The sequence below is a fragment of the Wolffia australiana genome, chromosome 3 (assembly GCF_029677425.1).
Source record: "Wolffia australiana isolate 7733 chromosome 3, ASM2967742v1".
Classification (NCBI taxonomy): domain Eukaryota; kingdom Viridiplantae; phylum Streptophyta; class Magnoliopsida; order Alismatales; family Araceae; genus Wolffia; species Wolffia australiana.
The window spans coordinates 3,183,104-3,206,446 of record NC_135837.1 but is presented as its reverse complement, the minus strand read 5'-3'; the positions used below and the strand labels follow the sequence as shown (position 1 = coordinate 3,206,446).

The window sequence follows — 23,343 nt, the reverse complement described above, 5'->3', positions numbered from 1 at the left end:
ATGATGTTTAATAATGTTTTTTTCTGTCGATACCGGATATCGATATCCGGATACCGGTTCCAATATCCGGTTATTGAAATCTGATATCCAGTATCCGATATCCGGACCGCCCTTACCCCTCCGATATCCGTTACCAACATCCGTCCACATCTAAAAGACGGATACTGACCGATATCCGATATCCGGACCGTCCTTACGCCTCCAATATCCGTCACTCACATCCGTCCACATCTAAAAGACGGATACTGACCGATATCAGATATCCGATATCAGACACCGTCCAGGTTTTATTGCCGATATCGAATGTCGGACGAATATAAGTTGGGCGAACACTAGGTGAGGGTGTGCAGCTTTGAGAGGCGGCCATAGACAAACTACATACAATATTTTAGTTGTGAACAAAATAGTGAACCAAGAAGAGATGTTTCACAGTCAAAGTCAACAGGGGACAACTTAGCTCAGCCCAGATACAACCATGGAGTCAGTCTATCCAACATGGGCACTCGTCATGTGCAGCCAGGCGGCTCCCAATGTAGAATATTTTGACTTTTTAAATAAAATTTATTTCATATGAGACAATGTCTCTTCACGAAAAAACCAAAATCCAGATATGGACATGCAACATCCAGATTTTAATATCCGGATATCAGAAACCGATATCTGCTACCATCATCCACCACTGTCCAGACCGCTTCGGCATCCATCCCCTTATCCGATATCGGACAAATACCCGAATTCCATCTTGTTTTCTCCCTGGCTGTCGAGACTAACACCCACAGGGGCCCTTGCACTTGGCAGCACTGGCAGAAATTAGGTCAACTTGGTAGTTTGGAAATTCAAAGTTGAGACCCTGCAACACTGTTTCATCCAAATTGAGACCTCCCAAGTCTCCACGCTTCGCTTAAAATCCGACGGCGGAGATGCGGCCACGTCATCTAATTTGTGGAATCCGAACTCTGAATCGGTGCGGTATATTCCAAAGCGCAAGAGTATAATTCTGTTCGATTCGAGCTCAATCCGAGCTCCCCCAGGAAGAGATCGGCGAACGAAGATGAAATCTTGCCGAGGAGATGCAGTTCAGGTTGAATTTCGTGCGATCTTCTTTGTTGTTTGATTATCTGTGAGGAAGTGCTAGTCGTTTGAACCGGATTTGAAGTTTCAATCCTGCAAAATCCGGAGAAAATTCCTTTTCCGTGGCTTCTTACATCCAATTCTGTAGTTTCTCGATCTAATTCTGTAGTTTCTTCTCTTCCTTTTCTTGGGGAGAAAGTTCGTTCGAGGTCGATCTAGACGTAATCTCCACTTTGCTGCTTTAGTAAGCGGTTACATTCATTTCACTGATCTTTGCAGGAACAGAGCTTGATCTTCTACTCACCGATGATTGGTGAGAACGATTCAAGAATCAAAATAATCGAAGGAATCGAGAAACTTCGAGACGGTGATCTTGAGGAGAACAGAAAGGTGATGTTTAAACCTGTTCAAGGCAACAAACAGTCGCTTTGAAGATCTTTGCAGGAACAGAACTTGCTCTTCCCGCGTGCCAATATTCAACTCACAGAAGAATGGTGAGGACGAGTCAAGAATCAAAATATCGGAAAATAAATCAGGAAACTTCGCCATACGAGGTAATTGTGGACGAGACAGCGCCGCGAGTAAACAGAAAAGCCGCACCGATTTCGCTGTGTTCTAATTGTTTAAGCCTGTTCTAGGAGCCATTCTTTTTCCAGATATTTGCAGGAACATAAATTGATCTTCCAGCGCGCTGAAATTGAACTCACAGATGAATGATGAGAACGATTCTAAAGAAAAAGAAAATCGATTAACGAATCAAGAAACTTCGCCATATGATTCGAGATTCTCAGATTACGACGCGCGTACAAGGTAATTGCTGACGAGAAATCGCGTGAAGTTACAGAAAAGTCGCACGGATTCTGCTGTGTTCTAATTGTTTAAACCTCTTCTAGGCGCCATTCATTTTCCAGATCTTTGTAGGAATGGAACTTGATCTTCCATAGCGCCCACATTCAGCTCACCGAAGAATGGTGAGAACGATTCAAGAATCAAATGGATCGAAAAATGAATCAAGAAACTTCGCATACAGGGTAATTACTGATGAGAAAGCGCGTGAAATTATCGAAATGTCGCATCGATTCTGCTGCACTCTAATTGTTTAAAACTCTTCTCGATCTTTGCAGGAACAGAACTCGATCTTCCAGCGCGCAGATATTCAGCTCACTGAAGAATGGTGAGAACGATTCAAGAATCAAAAAGATCAAACAATGAATCAAGAAACTTCGCATACAAGGTAATTACAGACGAGAAAGCGCATGAAATTATAGAAAAGTCGCATCGATTCTGCTGTACGCTAATTGTTTAAACATGTTCCAGGCTCTATTCCTTCTCCGGATCTTTGCAGGAACAGAATTTGACCTTCCAGCGCGGCGATTTTCTGCTCGTTAATGAATGATATGATAAGAACGATCCAAGATTCATAAATATCAAACAATTAATCAAGAAACTTCGCATACAAGGTAATTACAGACGAGAAACCGCGTGAAATTATAGGAGAGTCGCTCCGATTCTGCTTGTGTTCTTATTTGTTTAAACCTCTTCTTTCTTCAGGCCGAAGCGAAAGGCGCCCCACGAGATGCTTTGGCGGTATCGAGGTGCGGGCCCCACCGAGAATTTCAAAAAAAGCCACGTCATTGGTCGGCGTCGGCCGTTTCAATAAAATCTGACGGACAGGAACGCAAATAACTTCGCAGAAGGGGGGTTTCGAAGAAAAAGTCCCCGATGCTTCTAGATGGTTCGATTGGCGGACGGCGAGGAGCGAGTCTCGTCCGTCCGTGGAACGAGATCGACGGTCCAGATCTCGTTTGAGAGCCGAGATGTTATGGTCGTCGTCTTCTTCGCCGGTAGAAATAGCCTGGAAAAGAAGAAATCGGGGGAAGGCGCTCGTCTTTGTATTTGAGATTTCCGACCTGCTCCAGCTGAGCTCTTGATCGAGTAGCTGATCGAAGAGTTGATCGAGGATGGGCGAACACGACAAGGAATCGAGCTCGGCGGGAGAGAGAGAGTTCGAGAAGATCGCGGAGAAGTTGCACGGTCATGATCCTTCCGACGATGAGAAGACGGAGGTTCTCGCCGCTGTCAAGAACAAGATCTGGCGGTTTTTCGGCCGCGAGACTCCTGTTCATTCTGTTCTCGGAGGCGGCAAAGGTACCATAACGAACATGCTCTCTCTTTCCGCCAGTTTTAGTGATTTTGTCATCTGTTTGTCTGTTTTTTTCTCGAGATCTCGGGAACTCGGATCTGATTTCTTGTGTTCTTCGGAGCTCTGCAATTTTACGGCAATATTCGGAAATTTAGTCTTCTGATGTAGATGTACTCGTAAAATTAATGTCATATTAGAACTGATTTTTATATTAAAAAACAGTATTTTATGCTATTTGCACGGCTGATTTCTCAGATGATCGAATAAAATATGCATATTATTACTAATATATTATAATCACGAATACGAAATTATGACAGATCTATTTTTTCGTAAGAATTCACAAATTACAACTATTCATGATTTAATGTTACTAATTACACTCCGGATTTCGTTTGCAGTGGCGGATATCGTCCTGTGGAAGAACAAGAAGGTAACATCCGGAGTTCTTGGCGTGGCTACGGCGATCTGGGTTCTCTTTGAACTGCTCGAATATCATCTGCTCACGCTTGTGAGTCATCTCCTCATCTTCATCCTGGGCAGTCTCTTTATCTGGATCAACTTCTCGACGTTCATCAACAAGTAACCAAGAACTTCCCTCTCTCTCTCTCTCTATAATTCTCCTGCCTCTTCATCAAAATGACTGTTTAATGAATGATCTTTCTCTTCAGATCTCCTCCGCGAATTCCAGAGATCCACATCCCTGAAGATCTCACCGTAGACATTGCTCGTTCCCTGAGGGTGGAGATTAACCATGCGTTTTCAGTTCTTAGAGACACTGCCTCGGGGAAAGATATAAAGAAATTCCTTGCGGTAATTTATCTCCTCCATAACCTAGCTATTGAAGTCTTAATTTAATCTTACTGATTTTTTCTGGGTTCTCAGGCGATGGCCGGGCTCTGGGTTCTATCTATAATTGGGAGTTGCTTCAACTTCTTGACACTGTTTTACTTTGGTGAGACTTTCATTAATTAATTACTCCTACTCTTTCAAACTATTTTATTAACTGTTATCATGAACAGCATTCGTGCTACTGCTCACCGTCCCGATCGTGTACAACAAGTATGAAGATAAGATTGACGCGTTTGGGGAGAAGGCGACGGCAGAAATCAAGAAACAGTATGCCGTGTTTGATGAGAAGGTTCTGAGCAAGATTCCAAAGGGACCGCTTAAAGCCAAGAAGTTTTAAGTTCTATATATATCACTGGTTAGATGCGCCCTTCACTCTCTTGATGGCAGTTTGATTCTAGTATGTTTCCTTGGTTTTTTATTTCTCTGCTGTATTTTCTGGGTCATAGTTGGGCGCCGATACTCGATGCATATTTAAAGAAGCTTCATGTGATGTCCATGTTCGTAATGCCACTTCATTTATTCCAAAACTCTTTTTTCTTTTTACTTGTTTCCTGTGATGTTTTGGATCGACGTGAGACATTTTTGTGAATTCTAGATAAATATACGGCAATTCATTTGAGTATTTTGAATGATGTTGGTGGATTAATCACAAATTCCTAATGATTTTTCTACGGGGCAAGCAATGAAAAAAATATCCTGCCCAGATGAAATTTAAGTACACTGTTGTATATCATTAGTATAGATTGTGAACATCAAGAAATGTCTATGCTAACTTCATCAAATTGAGTTTGAATTACTAACTTTTACCCAGAAACTTCACTCATGGTCTGCATAATTTCTACCAAAGTTTGTGCATGTTTTTCAGGTTGGTATTTTCTCAAAAGAACCTAATTTCATAGTGAAAAACATGAGTTTTGGCTTTGAATAGGGTAGTACAGTAACGAATCTATTAATACGAATTTATCATTTTCTTCAATTAAAAATCTCAATATTGGGCACAAGAACCATGGTAAAATGTACATTTTCTCAGCATCATATGGCCAAAAAATTGTAGAAATTAAGGATACTCGGAGTGAAGTTTCTGGGGAAAAATACGAGTAAACTTTTGTAATTAAAATAGAAAATTTAGCGAAATTAGCACTGTTTAGTCGTACAGTGGCATGACATTCATTCTTCTTTTCCTCGCTTTTGCCTTTTTCATTTGTTGTCTGAGCTAGATCTGACGCGGTCGGAAAAATTAACTTTAGTTGGACTGTCTGATCTCGTTCATCTTTCGTCTTATGGTATAATGAAAACTTACCTCATCCTTGTTTTTTTCTGCCGCCCAATAGTAGATCCAGTCCCTCGTCACATCTAATGGTGTGGTGTAAAACAAAAGCTTCCGACCATAGACAAATGAGACAGCCATGCGACGGTGACGCCATACGACAAAACGACACGTGGAAAGTACGATAAAAATACAGCATGATCAAATTCAAAAGAATGGGAAAATAGTTATGTCGCTTGCATCATATCATTATAAGCGGCCGTCATCCCAAAATTCTCTCTACCATTGTTTAAAGTTTTTGTGAATCTCGATAAACTCCTCTAAGTCGTAAACATACTGAAAAATGCATGAAATCCCATGAAAATAGCTACTTTTGGAATGTCATAAATGCTGGAATCATACTATCTTGGGTTGCAAATAACAGGGTAATCCCAACGGGCAGTTCTAGTCTTTGATTTTGGATATTATAAGTGCAAGGGAACTACTGCTAAGAGAAGTTTGTCTGCAACCATCCAGACCCCAAATCGAAAAGTACATAGAAAGTAATAGAAGGAGAGATTAGCTTTAGAGAATTAACAGTTAATATGAAGAAATTGAAAATTTCTGGTTCTTGAATATTACAGAAGTTGTCATTCAATGTCCTTTAAATTAATAATCCCAAAAGATAAGAAATTTAAGTAGGACTTTTAAATGAAAAGGAGTGTGACACACAAGATGAAGAAATCTAAAATAAGGGTTCTGACTGGGTTAAATTAAGTACATAAATAAATTAAGTGAGAATAGAGAGGAAGATTCTAGAATTAGTAATCAAAACACAACTCAGATGAAGTGAACTTTGGTCACTCAGTATCTGATCCCATAAATATCTAATTAAGTCCTAATCATATTAATTTGTATTATTTAATCTATCACATTTTATTGATGACAGGATATTTTATTATGCTCAACTGTTTCAAAACTTGATAAAGTGCATTTAGTGTTGTTATAACTAATTATGCATTCCGAAATATAATTAGAATGAAAACTGAAAGCAGAAGGATTATTTGACAGGATGAAGATTGTGTGAAAACATCTTGAGGCGGGGGATTTAGTAACTTAAAGAGACTTGTCATAGGAATCTATCAATAGTGCATTTGATCAACTCCTCCCTAGGTGAAGACATCACCATTTAGTTCTTATTTTGATGTCCGCTTCACTTCATTTTAATGTAGGCCGAACAATCACTCTAGACAGTCGATCTTCTCACTTTGTAACCAATTGAGGGGGGGTGAGTGAGCATAAGAAAGAGAGGGTTCACCCTTGGAAAATCTTAACTCTCACCCTTAGGGCATTCATCCATTTATAATTAAACAAAAGAAATTTAAGAAAAAACCATTGTTCTTTAAATTTATCTTCGATTGCCCAAATCTTTATCAGCTAAACCTGTTAATTAACTATTTACTACCATAGTTATTAGCTCCATAAGCCTAATAAATATTTATTAGCTAAACCTGTTAATTAACTATATCCAATTGATTTGTAACCTCCTCGATGTCTTCCCTCAGCTGCTTCACCACTATGACCTTACCATAACTGTCTTCTCTCTTCCATGTTTCGTCATCTCTTGTCCATTCCATCTTTCATTTGGTTCCCATCTTCGTCTTATCCATCTCAGTACCTTTATTCATTCTCTCACTTCTCCTGCACATCCCCCCTTATCTCTTTGTCAGTTTCCCGTCTCCCATTTTTTTGAGCCTCTACGTGCTACTTCTATCCCTCCGTTCTTGTTATTTCTTTTCTTTTGCTTCCATCAACTTGATTATCAAACCCACCTATTTTTTTCATTTTTTCCCATTATTATTTCCAATCTCAAATTCTTTATCATTGTTCCATTCATGTCCATCTATATCCATCTCCCAAATGTTCTCTTTCCATTTCATACCCTTCAGTAGAGTTCCAGATCAATGTCAATCGAGGTCATTCAAGATCAGGCAAACCTCACTATCGTGTCCCTTTTAGGTACCTTGAGACACCTCCACTTTCTAAGATAATTGTTCTTCAATTGATAATTCCTTTTGCACTGAGTGATTTCGTGATCTTGTTGCTACTTCTGACTTGTTTATATTCAGAAATCAGACATCGTCTAGTTATATTAAATTGAAAACTTCTAAATAATTGCCTTCATTATTTGTCGGTGATAAGTCCCTAGTTCTCAAATACAAGTCCCATCCTAGGATACTTAAATCCATTAGGATCACCCTCAAATAAAAGTCTCATGTATAGTTTATGTTGTGATGTTTATTAATATTTTCATCATTTCACTGATTTGCTTGGCATCTGTTAACTATTATTGTGAGTGGCTTTCTGGGCCTATATAAGTCACCATGGACCAATTCTAATGGCTTGTTGGTTTGTGAAGTACACAATTCAAAAAAATGGGTTTCTTGCCAACCACACATTCTAAATAAACTTGTTTCATAAATTCAATTCGTGCTAGTTCTACCAATCATTCAATGGAAAAACCTCTGATGGAATTTTCATGACATTGCACTTCTTGATATGTTATACAATTCTAGTTTCAGAAGATACAGCCCACATAATATGCGCTCACATATCTTAAGAAATCTCTTCTTCGTGTGATGCATGTTGAATTTTCATGACTCTAGCATGGATTTTCAGCTTTCATCATCCATGATACCAAGGATAAAAATATTTGAGTAAGTCCTGATATGTAGAGCACATTACCTGTTTTTATAATCCCACCAAACTGAAATCAGAGATGTGTAACTCCTATTACATGAATTTTGACTCTATATCCATCTTTATATTAATCATGAGTATGGATCTACAACCAAATTACACTATCCTGGACAGAGTCCTGTCCAAGCTACAATAGATGCCTTTATATCTCATCATACCATCTCTTGCCTCAATGTAAAGATACAACATAGCTTGAAAATGCTTCTCAATCACACCTCTTGTAGAGGAATTTCCTTTGGTCTATTGGCGATGTCCATAAGAAATGCTAACTCCAACTTCATAACTACTATTTTAAAGTCATTTCATCTTTCAATCAAAAGAATAATGCCCATATTTCCCATAATTACAGAATTTCTGCTGTTATTTGACGTTGCGGCATTTAATTTGCAAAAAAAATAGATTTGACATCAATGTGTATACAATATCCTTCGCTTCTCCTTTTTTCAGCATCACCTTAGATGTGCCCTCAATCCTAGTAACTACTTCTTCCAAAACTGCATGGCTGTCTAGTGCTTCCTATCACATACAGAAACTTATGACACAAGTCTAAATGTTATGCCTTTATTTCCTTTCGTGAAATTCATTATCATAGATCTTTAGGAATCCACGAGCCTTCTACAATTTCACGCTTTCAAAGTTACCAAAATACCCCATGAATACCTGATGTAAGTAGGTTATTGGTTGTTTTAGTACACAATTTTTTGATAACAAATAAAAATCCAAACTCACTCATATGTAAACTCAAATATGATGCTGGCCACAGCTCAAACTCACAATGATCTAATGTTGACTATAAAAATGGTTAACTCAATCAAACTAGGCTGAATATCACGAAGAAAAAATTAAGAGTTATTATAATATGTATACTATAATTATAAAAAAAGTATTTTTTTGAATCTAGAAAGAGAGGATGATTACCATATAAATATGGTAATTTTTGGATAACTTATGAAATTAATATGAAAGTTTTGAACTGAATACTTTGAAATTGACCTAATTTTGACGTTTTTTTAAAATGAATAAATGGACCAAGAAACTGATATCATAATAATATGAGTGGATATGGATGAAGAGCTTTTACAGAGAGGATTCACAAGAAATAAAAAGCATGGAATTTGGAGGTTCAAGTAATGAGATATGACTCATGAAAGTCAACACCCAAAAATCTCAACTCACATGAGGATACATTAGTCAAAAAAGGATTTGGAAAGTCAAATCTCAACAGAATTGCAATTATAAATGGAAAGAGGACACAAAAAATATATTACCCCCACAATTTCAAGATTTGGTTAAGAAGCACGAGAGAAAATCATGGCTGAAGTTACCACAAAAAATTGTGCCAAATTTGAGGAAAAAAAAACTAAGATTGAATCCAATTTTCTATTAATTTTTAGTACAATTGAAAAATCATCTCATTATAAATTACACGCATAAAATACTATATATTTCCAACCCGAAGCCCAAAACAATAAGGCTTTAAATCAAGTTCAAAGCTCGTAAATCACCTCGTTCTTCACTTATGGAGTATTCCATCCTGTTGGTAATGATTCCCTCCTCTTTTGATGCATTAACAAGATTTTGGCACCCTGGTTAGCATAACCAAGTCAATAATGTAAATTTCTCTATTTTTGAAAGAGGAAACATGACTACAGACTCCTTCAATAAAGGATTTCTGAGGTATATTTTTTGTGAAGAAATAAAAAGCTTAAATACATTCATGTGAATGGGTGAGATCTGGATATTCCATTTGTTTAAATGAAATCATATCGTCAAAATAATGCCTGGTGGCAGCATGGGAGAGGCCATCTCCTGCAAATCATGGGATCCATAGTATCCGCCTCTTTGAAGAAGCTTGATTGTGAGATATTTGTCCAATGTCTCATATTCTTCCATGTGTGCCTATGATAACATGCATTTTTAGTAGCTTAATATGACCATATTTACATGTTTTATTTGCATTTCCATATGTGCATGTTATCAAGATTAAAATGATTAAAATCATTTTTAGAATGATATTCTGAGATTTATGTATTTTATGTATTATTGGTATTTTTTTGACAACATATTCTTTAAGAAAACAATTTTTTGATCCAGAATATGATTTTTGTGAGAATTATTCGACATTAAATTTGGAAAGATATGAATTTTCTAAGTTGAAATATATATTTGTTTGTATTTTTGGGGGTTTAGTTTATTTTATATGAATTTTAGAATATATTTTGGGTTTTTTTGAATTTTCTTAGTGCAGGTGACGTGGACACTAGGACCAATCAGAAAAAAAGAGGGCGACACTTGGCCTGATGAGAGTCTTTGATCGCAGCTGACGAGGAGGAATCTCAGCCAATCATCGCATTTAATTCCCAGAAGAGATAAAACCCTAATCAAATGATGTGACAGCACTGACGAGGATGAGGAGAGAGAAATATTTGAAGTAAATCGACGGCTAGAAATTATCCAACTTCTAGGCTTGATACCTGATGATCCATAACCTGGATCAAGCTGAAATTTTAAGGGAAGCTTTGTCTTTTTTTCCTCTATCCATCCATATGGTTGGATCTATAAATTGAGCCCCGATCTTTGTCAAAAAACATCTTTAAGCTCACTTCCTCCTAGGGAGGCTGATTGAAAGAAAGCGAGGTTTTGAAGGTCCATCAAGTGTTCCTTGGTGTCTCTAGTGCTTGGGGAGGTTCAATAGTGAAGTGGGAAGGTTGATCTGTAGCAGAAAGATTCCATGATCCCGGCGGAATATAGATATCTAAGGTTAGCCTTTTGCCATACATTGAATCATTTCCAACACACCTTGTTAGTTTATCCATCTTCACCATCTATCACCTTCATCCATTACCATTCTCAATCTACTCCTTCATTGTCCCCTATCCATCCTCACCTTAACCATCATTTCACGTGCTCTCTATACCATGACGATCTCGTCACACATCTCGCTCCTTCCTATTTCAACAAACACATACCACTATGTCTCTCATTTCAACAATCATTCTACCTCATTCTAGCTATCTTTATCACCGTATCCACTTGTGTTTACACCACTTACCATGCCATTTGTATGATCCCATCTCACTCTCTTTTCTCGTCCATCCTAATCCCAAATTAATAAAACACTAATAAGCCATTTATCATCTTATTATCTACTCTCATCACGAATTCACCACTGATCTTTGCTTCACCCAATTCCTCTCATCACCACTGTATACATAATAGGTCGTACGTTCCCTAATATCCGTTCCCTGTGGAGACGACCCGTACTCATCACTAACTAATTAAATTATTTTACGATTATTTTTTATAAATTTTATTGATTAAACTCAAATTCTCACCGATGTAATTTTTACCCTAATTTTGAGTTTATCAACCTCCACATAACTTTTAAAAAATAATCCCATATGGAAATATTTTAATATTAGAAGAGTGCATAATGTTTGTACAGAATATTGGTTTGAAATACTAATATCTATTAGACTATTAAAATATAACTAGGGCCATCTTATGCCACGTTGGTGCCACATTGGGCCTTGATGCTACTATTGCTACTATGGCTCTTTAGAGCCCCCACCACATAGACATAGCCAAGTTAGCCGCTGTCGTGGGTCCATACCTATAGTTTTATTTAAAGATGATGAGATTTATTAAAGAACAGGACAAATAGAAACAACTATCATGTTCAACATATTTTTAAGAACATTTAATGCTCACTTATATTTGTGATTATAACATGTATGGAGTATAGTAAAGAACAAAGCAACTATTTCTATCACACCTTTTTTTCTGAAAGTTCTTTGAATTTTTACTGTAAGCAGAAATGAAATCTTTTTAAGATGTCGAGCTTTTCTCAAGCTTGCATCCAAATTTAAAACCTTTTATGGTCCTCAATAAAATCATCATGCTCATGAAAATATGGGTATCGCTATAATGCATGCAATGTAAAATAGTCTAAAAATTGTTGGTAAAGTGGGTTTAGAAAAAATATTGAGCATTAATTCCTTGTTGCATTCAATCTTCCTTAATTTGACTTGCATTTTGAATGATTTATCTCTTCACTCATCGTGTGAAACAAAAAAATAATGATAAAAAATATGCAAGCAAAACTATGTGTTGGGTTACTTCCCAACAAGTTTCATAGTCTTCAGCCGAATGTAACTCATCCATATGATGACTATGATGGGATGTATATTCTAGAAGTTGCAGTCCCATGACATGTTCTGGTGGGGGTGTCTCCTGAAAAGTGTATGGTTTTAATCAATGAACATTAACCTCGAATGATTTTTAGTATTAATATCTGATTTTAAGACTGCTCCATTCTTGAATGACTCAAGGACCATAAATGAACCATCCCACAAAGAACATAAATTTCCTAGAAAGAGCATAAGGTGAGAATTATAAAGCCAAATGTTGTCATGGATATGAAAAGTATTTGTAGCAATATAATTTTCATGGAAGCCATTTTTGGCTTTATAAAATCAGCGCCTCAATATGCCACATTTCATAACTCCTGAAGATCTTGACAATGGAGAAGTCTATTTTCCCAGCACCTTCTAGAGAGAGATTAAGATTTTTGATTCCCAGATAAGACTTATGTTTGAGTTCAACTGGAATGTGGCAAGGTTTTCCATGGATGAGCCTAAACGATGACATCTCAATGGGAAACTAAAATGTGATTCTGCAGGCCCATTCGACATCGGGTAGTTCTGATACCCAATATTTCCGTTCTGGATGAATTATCTTCTTTAATACATTTTTAACTTCTCTACTGCTCACTTCTACTTGGTCATTTTCTCGAGGGTGATATGGAGTCATAACTTGGTGATGCACTCTTATATTGTTTTCGTAAGGTAGTAAAATCACTATTGTTGAAGTGAGAATCCATCATCACAAATTATGGTCCTCGGGCTACCTAATTGAGAAAATTTACGTACAACCTTTTGTACTTCTTGATTATCTTTTGTGCTCATGGGAATTTTCTCAACCAGTTTTCATGCATCCTCCACCGCCAATAATATGTATTTATTTCCCTTGGAAGATGGAAACTATCCCATGAAATATATTCCCCATAAGAAAATATCTCCACTTCAATAATGGGCCACAAGTGCATCTAATTTCGTATGGAAATGTTCAATGCATATTAGTTTTTGAGGCATTACATGAAAATTTTTTTTGCATCCTTGGATATAGTAGGCCAATAGAATCCACTTTCAAACACTTTGTCTCTTGTCTTTCTCAAAGCATGACGTCTTCAACACAAGGCAGATTGACATATTGCCAAAGTATTACCTTGTTATCATTGGGCACACATCCTAAAATAATTTTATCTTCCCCTAAATAGAATAAGCAAGGCTCTTCCCAAAAGTTGTCTTTTAGCCTCAGGAGGAACTTGCTATTTTGGCGCTTGTTCCAATGTTTAAGTGTACAATCTATTACTAAGAAGTTTACAATTTGGCTGAACATTATTTGCAATGCCAAAGACTTATTCATGGGGAAATGTACTAGTAATCTCTCCAAAGTTAGAAAAAACATTGGGTTCTCACTACCTTGTACGTCCTAAATTTGGAAGTTAAATTCTTGAAGGAGAAACACCCATCAAGTAAGTCATTGTTTTGCCTCTTCCTTGGAGACAAAGTACTTAAGGGCTCGACGATCCGTGAAGACACAGATCTTGCAAATCAATATTATGTGTCCGTTAAGTCAATCACACTTCCATGATTTATTTAAGCTCATTGAGATAAATATTTATTCATTATTATTGTTGTTTCATGTTTATAATGAAGTCCTTGAATATAAGCAATAACTTAGTGAATTATGATGATGGCATAATAGATGAGTCACTAATCTTCAAGTGTGTAGTCTAAACATTCATATTCTTTGGATACTCGAGAGGACATCAAGTAATCTCGATAGAGTAGAATTATACGATCCTACTTATGCAATAAGTCTAGTTGATCCTGTGACCATTTGTGTTAAGACAATAAGGACACATGGTGGATGTTCTTTAGAGAAAGATTTCATTGAAGTGATCTTTATGAACCCTTAATTGTATCATACTTAAGCACCAACGATGTTGATCCATATTGGACCACCGCACAAGAAGCCCAACTTCTGGCACAATAAGCACACAGGGAGGCCCACACAGAGGGGCAGCATAGAGGCCCACAAAGGCCCATCTAGAAGTCCTCACACACACGTGCAAAAGATCGAGTAATTTCAGAAGAGGAACATGGAATTTATATACTATGTGTATTTTTTATTTCTTTGATATGGGATCAATGACATTTTGTAACTTTCAGATCCACGTCAGGCTGGGCTAAGCAGTAACAAAAGCGATTAGATGCGCATTTGTTTGATGCTCTTCTTTTGATTTGTGGTGATAATAAAGGAGATCGAACCCATCTAAAAGGAAGAAAGGCTCAGGTAGTGTGAGGTGGTGAGTAATGCGAGTCACTTGTAAGATGAGGAGGGCAGGGGTACACCATTAAGACTGGGTCCATCCAGACTCAGGCATTGATATTTAGACCATGGTGCTGGGTCCCTCAGGGCCCCATCTCTCAATCTGTGTTTCAGAACGCCGGGCCCTATCCCGCCAGGCCCGTGGCTGAGCCCCCAGCCATGGAGGACCGGCTGATCATCGCCCCCCCCCTAGTCGTTGGATCGATCAAATCCCTTGGGAGGAGAGAGGGAACTCAACCCCTTGAGGTGAGTGAGATTTGGAAAACTAAACCTCCATCCAATCCAGAAGGTGATGGAGGACCCTTCTCCAGGGAATCACGGAACGGGAGAGAGGAGCACCTTTGGTGGCGACTCACGATTTAGGACTAAGTAGAGAGGATCCCCAGAAGACAGCTGAGAGAAAGAGCTGGGAGAAGAGCGGAGAGGAGGAGATGGAGGTTGAGTGAGGAGGTTGGTCACACCAGCACCACACCCCCATTGCTTGTGTTCGTGCAGTTACCGTCTGATCCTGTTCTGGTAGAAAATTGTATGAATAATAATCATGGTGCATTAATTTTTTGATTAATTGAATTTGAGATATAAAGATTGATTTTTGAGTATTTTGTTCTTTTTTTGTTTGTTTTTGTTTTTTCGATGGTTTTTCTTGTTTTGGAATATTCATCAATCATCTAAGTTCATCATCATATTAATATAACATTATATATATATATATATAATATAATATAAAAATATAATAAAATATTTGGTCTCTTTGATGCATTCTGTCAAACACCTCTAGTCACCTCTAAGAACTTTTCTCATCTCAAAGTTCTGCTATGAAAAAAATGAAAAAAAAAATAAAAATATTATAAAAAAAAAAATATATATAAGAATAAGATATATGTATAATTATAATAGTGACTTACTAATCATACATATACTCTTCCTTAATACTCTTATTAGTCTCCTTACCTCTCTTAATCCTCCTTTCCTCTCTTATCTGAATCTCTCCTAATCATAACCAAAAATCTTCTCTCTTCTCTAAAATTATCTCTTTCACTTGAGATTTTCTATACTTAAACAGAAATTAATTCCTCTATCTATCTAGTTAGCTATACTACCTTATATATTCTTCTGACCTATCTAATTAGTTCTCTTACTAATTAAATAACTTACAATAAAATCACACTCTTCTTTTCTTCTAAAATTCATATAATTAATATTATATATATATATATCTATCAATATTCTTCCTCTCATCTCACTACTACCTATATTATCACCATATACTACTATTATTATATCTATCTCTTTTATTTCTTTTATTGTATAAAATGTAATAATAAGAATTGATAAATATCTATCTTCTTTCACCATCTTATCTTTCACACTTAATATACTTATCCCTTCTTACATTCCTCTTCTTTATATCTTTTATTCTTTTTCTTCTTATTATAGCCAAATTATCACATTCACAAGGCCATTCCCTAGCCATTCCCTGTGTCTCATACATTACTAGAGTGAGTTTATATTTTTTTTAAATTTTTTTTTTAAAATTAATTACAATTAAAATAACATAAAAAAAAAAAGTTGCCTACATCACCAACCTAGATTAAAGCATGATTTTTTTAAAAAAATTATGGAGTAACTCCTCCCTACTGTTTCATGCATGGGCCTGAATGCAGACAAAATGAGTAAAATTCTAGAACAGAGGAATTGCAAACCAAAGGGGTAGTTCTTCTCCATGCAACATGCTCTTGTTTGGATTGACGCATTGGTTTTCAAGTTATGTTCTCTTATTTTAAAGGTAAACTTATATAAAAAAAAACAATAATAACACCATTAAAATAAAGGATAAAATAAAATAAGAAAATAAAGTTGCAAATCTACTACTTGCATTATTAAACAAGTATTTTGAAGTAAAATCCTAAAATAAATGGTAACTCATGGCCATTTCAAAAATATATGAGACCGCCAGTAGAATTTAAATTCCAAATTTGGTCTGAAGATTATCATGCTCTTATATTATGAATTCCAGAAAATTATACGCGGAGCTAGAAACAACATATAATAAAAATTTTTTACTTTTAGGCACGAAACCGACATTGTCCTTAAATAGTGAAGTGATGAAATTATAATGATATATATAAACTTATGATGTGTGAATATGATGTTATTTATATTCATCCCTAAACATGCATTTTTCTCATGAAATGATTGGGCCAATGAGTAAAATGAGCTTTTTAACATTCAGATTAAACTTGTAATATTAAATAGATCTAAAAAAATATAATTCTTTTTAACATTCATAAGAATGAATTTTGTTTGATTTCATTGATTACATTGATTAAAAACATCAATTAGTACAAGTTCCTCTATAAAAAACATTTTCTTTTGCTCAATGGTTTGAGATTCTATCGTATCACTACTCCCAATAAAATTTTCATGCAAAGAGGCATTATTATCTGTAGAGGAATGAGAAATAATTTCATAAAAATTAGCTAAAAATTCATCTGCTTATTTTCATTCATTATTTTCTTCATTCATAAATAAAATATGAATGTCCATAAGAATTTCACATTGGTCTTCTATACACAGAACATGAATATCTGGGATAGTTTTGTCTTAAAAATAATAATCATTATTATTATGATGTGGCAATGGATAGTTTTTGGAAATGGGAAATGAATTCATTGATGTTGTGGTTGGAGTTCTTCTTCTTTTGGTTCTTCTACTATAACCTCATCATGCTCATTCTCATCTCCTTGAACAACATTGTAACATCATTCTATAGAATTTTGTTTTAGAAGCCAGATAATTATTTCATAATTAATACTCTAAACAAGTCATGAATGCATTCCTTGTTTTCATTACATATGACGGCACGGAAATGATTCAATATGAAATAAATTTATGGCATTAAGTAAAGGTTGAGTTGGAAATGAATCTTCCTACGAGTTTCTCTCAACTCTCTAAGATTTTGTCGGACCATATTGGGGCTGGTTCTGATTACCTTCTCTATTTAATAGATATTATATCCTCTTAAATATATTTTAATTCTCTTATGTTAAGTGAATCTTGTGAAATATTATTCTACATGATCATTAGTGAAACACAAAGAGCCAAAAAAACAATCAAGACTTGAATTTTTATGGCATCCCTTTTCACTCCATTGATCAAGATTTTGGTCAAATTGCATGGGATTGACCCCTCAATTTCATGATATTCCCAATCTTCATAATTATAAGTAAAACAAATAGAACATCAAGTTATGCCATTTACTTATGATGGAAATATATGTCGTTGGCAAGGCAATTACATATAAATTCATGATCAGACTTAGTGAATTATGATGATATCGTAATATGGAGCTCGCTAGTCTTTAAGCATGCTTTCTAAATATTCCTATTTCAAGGATACTCAAGAAGGGCATTGAAGTATCCAGATAGAATAGCACTATCTAGCCTCACTCATATGATTAGTATGGACATTCCTGTAGCCATTAGTGTGGAGACACTAAGGATCGATAGTTGGTGTTCTTTAGTGGAAAGAGTTCACTAAATTGATCTTTACGAATCCCTGAATGGTTTAATACCAAACTATCAATCAGGTTGATTCACGTCACGATTGTGTAAGTAGACCTTAGACTTGACACACCAAAGACGCCTTGTGGATGGACAGTTGTACTTTGACTATAACCTACATGTCCCTAATCATGGACTTCTAAATAGTCTTTGTTCGGGTGCATCAAGAAATTCACAAAGATGATTGAGTTGTCAATATGGGATCATCCATCCTTGGTATAAGAGGTGACAGGTCAAGGAAGACGATGCGATGAAGTCCTTAGCCAACGCAGTGAAATATCGGGAGAAGAGTTCTCAGATGATTTCCAAACACATTAGTACTAACTTAGATGACCGATAAGGGTTTGATAATTGATCGTACCCAAGTCATCCTGGGAGCGTCAACTGGATGAGGGACTATACATACATGGTAACTGATGAGGAACAAGTTCCATGAGCGAGTCGATACACACTCTTTTGTATCTTTTAGAGCACGAGGTCTAGCTTGGGACGCCATGTGTTGGATAATCAATCTACCAATTGGTTAAATTGATCCAACATTAATTAATCTATATGATGAGATAGTTAATTAATATGGAAGGCTAATAAATATTATTGGGATTCTGGATTCGTTAAGTAGACTAATACATGTGCCTAGAGGGTCACACACAAATGGTCTTTAGGACGTTGGAAGATATACTTGAGTTTTGGGGTTTTATGAAAAATACCCACTTAGTATAAATAAGGGAAGGCCCTGAACAAAATTCACCCAGACTAGAATTGTTTAGGGGCCTTCCCCTTCTTCTCCCTTCTTCCCATGGATCTTCTCCATTCTCAACACAATCGGGATGGCGTAATGACGACAACAGAGGCTAAACGTAGCTTGCAAGGGTCAAAGAGGAGATTCGACATGGCGAGGATAACGTGGATGTGTCTAGAGGCTACACACATCAGCATATTGACTCATCTTGCTTTGGTATCCAAGAAATTATAGATGCAATCCATGCACAGATGCTTTGTTTCAATGTTTTATTGATGTCTTTACTATTCTTTATATTTTCACCATCATCCCCATCCATTTCCTTAACTTTCCATTACTTTCTCTCTATTTGTCCATTCTAACCCATTTGCTATATATCTAGTTCCTCTGTCTAAACTCTCATAAAATTTTATTTTAATTTTTAAACATCTTAATTTTTTTAGAATAACTTTTTTGACATCTGGTATTGGGAATGGTGCTGCATGATTCAATTGGATCACCCTTACCTGGGTTACCAAGATTGCACCCACTACCTTGGTTCTCTGGCCAACTTCTGCTCCTCAAAACCGATAATTTTTTGTATATATTTAAGCATTTTAAAATATAATAAAATATTTTCAACATAATATATTATTTCTTAATTTTTTATTTGAAATTAATTCTATAAGATTCCATACAGTTGAAAATTCTAGAATATATATAGTTCTCCGTGTAATGTTGTATTTAAGTATTTATTGAATTTAAAATATTGAATATTAATAATATATATTATTAAATTCATATATGATTCTATTTATAATTGAATATAAATGCTAGAAAAAATAATAAAAACCTTTAAAATCTAAAAATATACTTTAAACATATTTATCTCATTTCCACGCTCTGAAAAACTGTGCAATCGAATTTTTTGCCTCACTGTGGGTCAACCCATCATTTACCCTTACATTAGTAGAGATTATTTAATTGGAAAATGGTATTAAATATTTTTGGCCAAGCCTAGATTAATAAAATACATGAAACCTCAAATTATTTACTTAACTAATGCTAATATGGGACAGGTCTTAGTTTTTATCATCACTTAATAAGAGGATGATTCTTATTTAAGATTTCAAGACACCTACTAGGTACTAGAAAACTGATCTTGGCTTGGGCAAGGTAGCATTAAAAAACATATTATATCCTAGATTCATCATATAGAGAGAAGTGTAAACTTGTACGCCACCTAAAATATTCTATCCAAACCATGAGTTTTAACCTGTTTCAGGGATTATTTTTTATTGCAGTTAAGGTTTTTTATTAAATATCATTGGAATATTCATGATTAGAGATTAGTGGATTACATGTTTTCTCCTAGTATGACCCTTTTTATGGGAATAATTGAATATACTAAGTAGTACTTTGACTAATGTCTAAACTGATTAACAATAAAAGTTGGGGATGATAATAAAAATGTGCCTATTGTGCCTCAATTTAAAAGTTGATATCTTAATACATGAATCCCTATAGAATACATTAAATCACGTGTTTTATTTATTGATTCAAGTATATCTTAATTTTCCTTAAATGCATTAACATGACATAAGCATATGCATATTTCTATTTTAATTCTGTGTTTGTTTTACCTCTATTTTCTTATTGCAAGTTAGTTAACAAAACTCTAACGTTGAAGTTTTATTGTTCTTTTCATGTATTTATCAAACGACATTGGCATGAGACTTATCTATTTATTTATCTATTTTTCCTGACATCAATCTTGAAATTTTCTGAAATTTTCATCATAAAATGTGCCTCATAATTATGCATGGATCAGTATATTTTCAATAATTTTCATTAAAAGAGCCTGATTGAAAGGACAGAGGACAAATATAAAGCTACAATAAATCTCCAGGCACCCGATGACCAGAGAGAGAGAGAGAGAGAGAGAGAGAGAGAGAGAGAGAGAGAGAGAGAGAGAGAGAGAGAGAGAGAGAGAGAGAGAGAGAGAGAGAGAGAGAGAGAGAGAGAGAGAGAGAGAGAGAGAGAGAGGAAGGCACAAAGTCTTTGGTTCCATTTTCATTCCATGATCAAGACAGATGACTGAGCTGACAGAGGACAGTTAGTTGTAAACCAAGACTAAATCTCCGGCAATGATGAAAGAACCAGACAGAGCAGAAGATACCAAAGCTTTGGATCTGTTACCCATGCATGGAAAAGATGGATGACTATAAGCACAAAGAACAGTTGTAAACTAAGTGTAAATCACTGAAACCCCATAAGGCACAAGGGCTTTTACTCAAATACTTCAACTAGCCTTCAACTACCCTTAATCCCCCATCCCCTCCATTCCGCTTGCAAATCATCTCTGCCATTATTATTATACACGTCCTACATCGATATTCGTTTCCCTCTTCAATGATGGCAAACAATTATTCACTCAGCGGTCGCAGGGGATAACGCCTGCAGAAATCACAAACGTTACTCCACATCCCGTGAACCCATTAAACCAGACCAATCCTCGTCATTCCCGTGACTGTAGTTAAAAGGACTTACCCCCAAAACCTTAAATACCACGTAGTCATAGCCACAGTCATAACAGTAACAGTTGGCCCATGCAACATGCAAACCATGGCCATGGCCTTCTTCTTCTTCTTCTTCTTCTTCTGGGTGGCGTCGTCGTTGACGGATTTCACCGTCATCACCTCCGACTCTTCTTCGCCGCTGGTTGACGCTCCGCAGCAGGGCTTCTCCAGCCACGCCCGGACGGACGACGAGGAGCAGAGAGCAGTGTACGAGATAATGCGAGCGACGGGGAATAGCTGGGCGTCATCCGTCCAGGACGTCTGCCGAGGCCGCTGGCATGGTATTGAGTGTATGCCAGACCGCAACGACGTCTTCCACGTCGTCTCGCTCTCCTTCGGCGCTCTGTCCTTGGACACTGCCTTCCCCGTCTGCGACCAGCTTACCTCTACCTTAACTCCGGCTCTGGTTAAGTTAACCCATCTCCGGACCCTCTTCTTCTACCAGTGCTCCTCCCTTAACCCGACCCTTATCCCATCCTTTCTCTCTGAGCTTGCCCCCTCTTTGAAAACGCTTGTTCTCCGTGAGAACGGGCATGTTGGGCCCATTCCCGCTGATCTCTCCAAGCTAAGTAATTTGAAGGTTCTTGATCTCCATGGAAACAAGCTCAGCTCCTTCGTTCCTCCTTCTCTTGCTTCCCTTTCTAAGCTCCGGATGGTTGATCTTAGTGGCAATAAGCTCACTGGAGATGTTCCTAGATTCGGCTCAGCCGAGTTAAGGGTCGTTGATCTCAATGGGAATGACTTCCATGGTCAGATTCCTCCTGAAATTGGTGCTTGCAGAGGGCTGATTAAGCTTGATCTCAGCAAGAACAAGCTCGTTGGAGTGATACCTAGCTCTGTCTCTGAACTTGATCAGCTCATCTTGCTTGATCTCAGCAACAACCAGCTCTCCGGCCCTTTCCCAGGTGAGACTACAGATTGATTGTTATTCTTCTTTTTTTTTCAATTTTAGATGAGATGATACAATACTCTTTTCAAGTTTTTATTCATCAAAACTGTTTTGAGTTGTGTATTTTGTTCTTATTTAGATAAAGATCAGTTGAGTTCTTTAATTTTCTTAATCAGTTACCTTGTTGTTCCTTCCTTCCAGGCTGGCTCAGCTCGCTGAAGTCTCTCAAAACACTGGTCCTCTCTGGAAACGATATGAGCAGTGGGACTATTAATGGTGAAGCTTTTAATGGCATGGGCAGGCTGACAACGCTGGTTCTATCTGATATGGGCCTTCATGGGCCTATTCCGTCGTCTATTGGGCTGCTTAGCAGCTTGAGAGTGCTTCACCTTGATGGGAATAGCCTCAGGGGGCCCATTCCAGAGAGCTTTAGGTGTCTGTCAGATCTAAGTGAGCTGAAGGTCAATGATAACCAGTTGACAGGGCCCTTGCCATTTTCCAGAAAGGTGATGTGGAGGATGGGAATTAAGCTGAGGGCTGCTAATAATAAGGGGCTTTGTTATATGGCTGAGACAGCAGCAGAAGCGGCGCCTCCGTACTTGGCCGGAGTTCCCGTTTGTGGGCATGCAACTGCCGCCGCCATGGTGGCGGCAGTACCGATGGCTTCACCTGGCCCGGTGGCGGCTGCTGACAAAGCTCCAAGGCTCCGCCGTGGAGGATAATAGTTGAGAAGAAATAATCCCTTGAATTGGTCTATGAGATCAGATTTTGTAAATAAAACTTGCCATCCCTTTTGAAATAGTCCATAAGATAAAATTCCTCATTTTGACTTATATCAAAATGGATAATTTATATTTTTAAAATTTTTGATATTATGCTTTGTTACCTAAATCACAATGGATTGTTTTAACCCAGTCAATTCATTTTACTTGCATCAAATCATGTTAAATTATGGCTACCCAACCAATACATTTAAGCAATGAACAAGTAAATAGTTTGGATTGAGGGTCATTAAATTAACGCCAGTTATCTTGATCCATACGAGGAGACTGATTTTGGATAATAA

General features: G+C 36.8%; 2 protein-coding genes and 1 long non-coding RNA gene across 5 annotated transcripts; 2 read left to right on the top strand and 1 right to left on the bottom strand.

The window, feature by feature from the left end:
- Positions 1-511: 511 nt before the first annotated feature.
- LOC144700641 (uncharacterized) lies at positions 512-2,630 on the bottom strand. The gene is made up of 2 exons (XR_013580810.1): positions 2,529-2,630; positions 512-2,449 (listed from the first exon to the last, which is right to left on the bottom strand). It is a non-coding gene; the product is annotated as an uncharacterized LOC144700641 (long non-coding RNA).
- A 298-nt stretch (positions 2,631-2,928) lies between these two features.
- Positions 2,929-5,697, top strand: LOC144700640 (reticulon-like protein B1). 3 transcript variants are annotated; one of them, XM_078572088.1, is made up of 6 exons: positions 2,929-3,219; positions 3,616-3,796; positions 3,886-4,027; positions 4,100-4,169; positions 4,237-4,421; positions 5,401-5,697. In XM_078572088.1, exons 1-5 carry the CDS (start codon positions 3,033-3,035, stop codon positions 4,401-4,403), a joined length of 747 nt encoding a protein of 248 aa, XP_078428214.1. In that variant the 5' UTR covers positions 2,929-3,032; the 3' UTR covers positions 4,404-4,421; positions 5,401-5,697. The 3 variants fall into 3 exon arrangements, with proteins under 3 accessions (XP_078428214.1, XP_078428213.1, XP_078428212.1); XM_078572087.1 differs by having other exon boundaries at positions 5,398-5,697; XM_078572086.1 differs by lacking the exon at positions 5,401-5,697 and having other exon boundaries at positions 2,930-3,219; positions 4,237-4,556.
- Positions 5,698-21,391: 15,694 nt separating this feature from the next.
- Positions 21,392-23,101, top strand: TMM (Leucine-rich repeat (LRR) family protein). Its single transcript, XM_078573278.1, has 2 exons — positions 21,392-22,293; positions 22,479-23,101. Exons 1-2 carry the CDS (start codon positions 21,426-21,428, stop codon positions 22,997-22,999), a joined length of 1,389 nt encoding a protein of 462 aa, XP_078429404.1. The 5' UTR covers positions 21,392-21,425; the 3' UTR covers positions 23,000-23,101.
- The last annotated feature ends 242 nt before the right edge of the window (positions 23,102-23,343 follow it).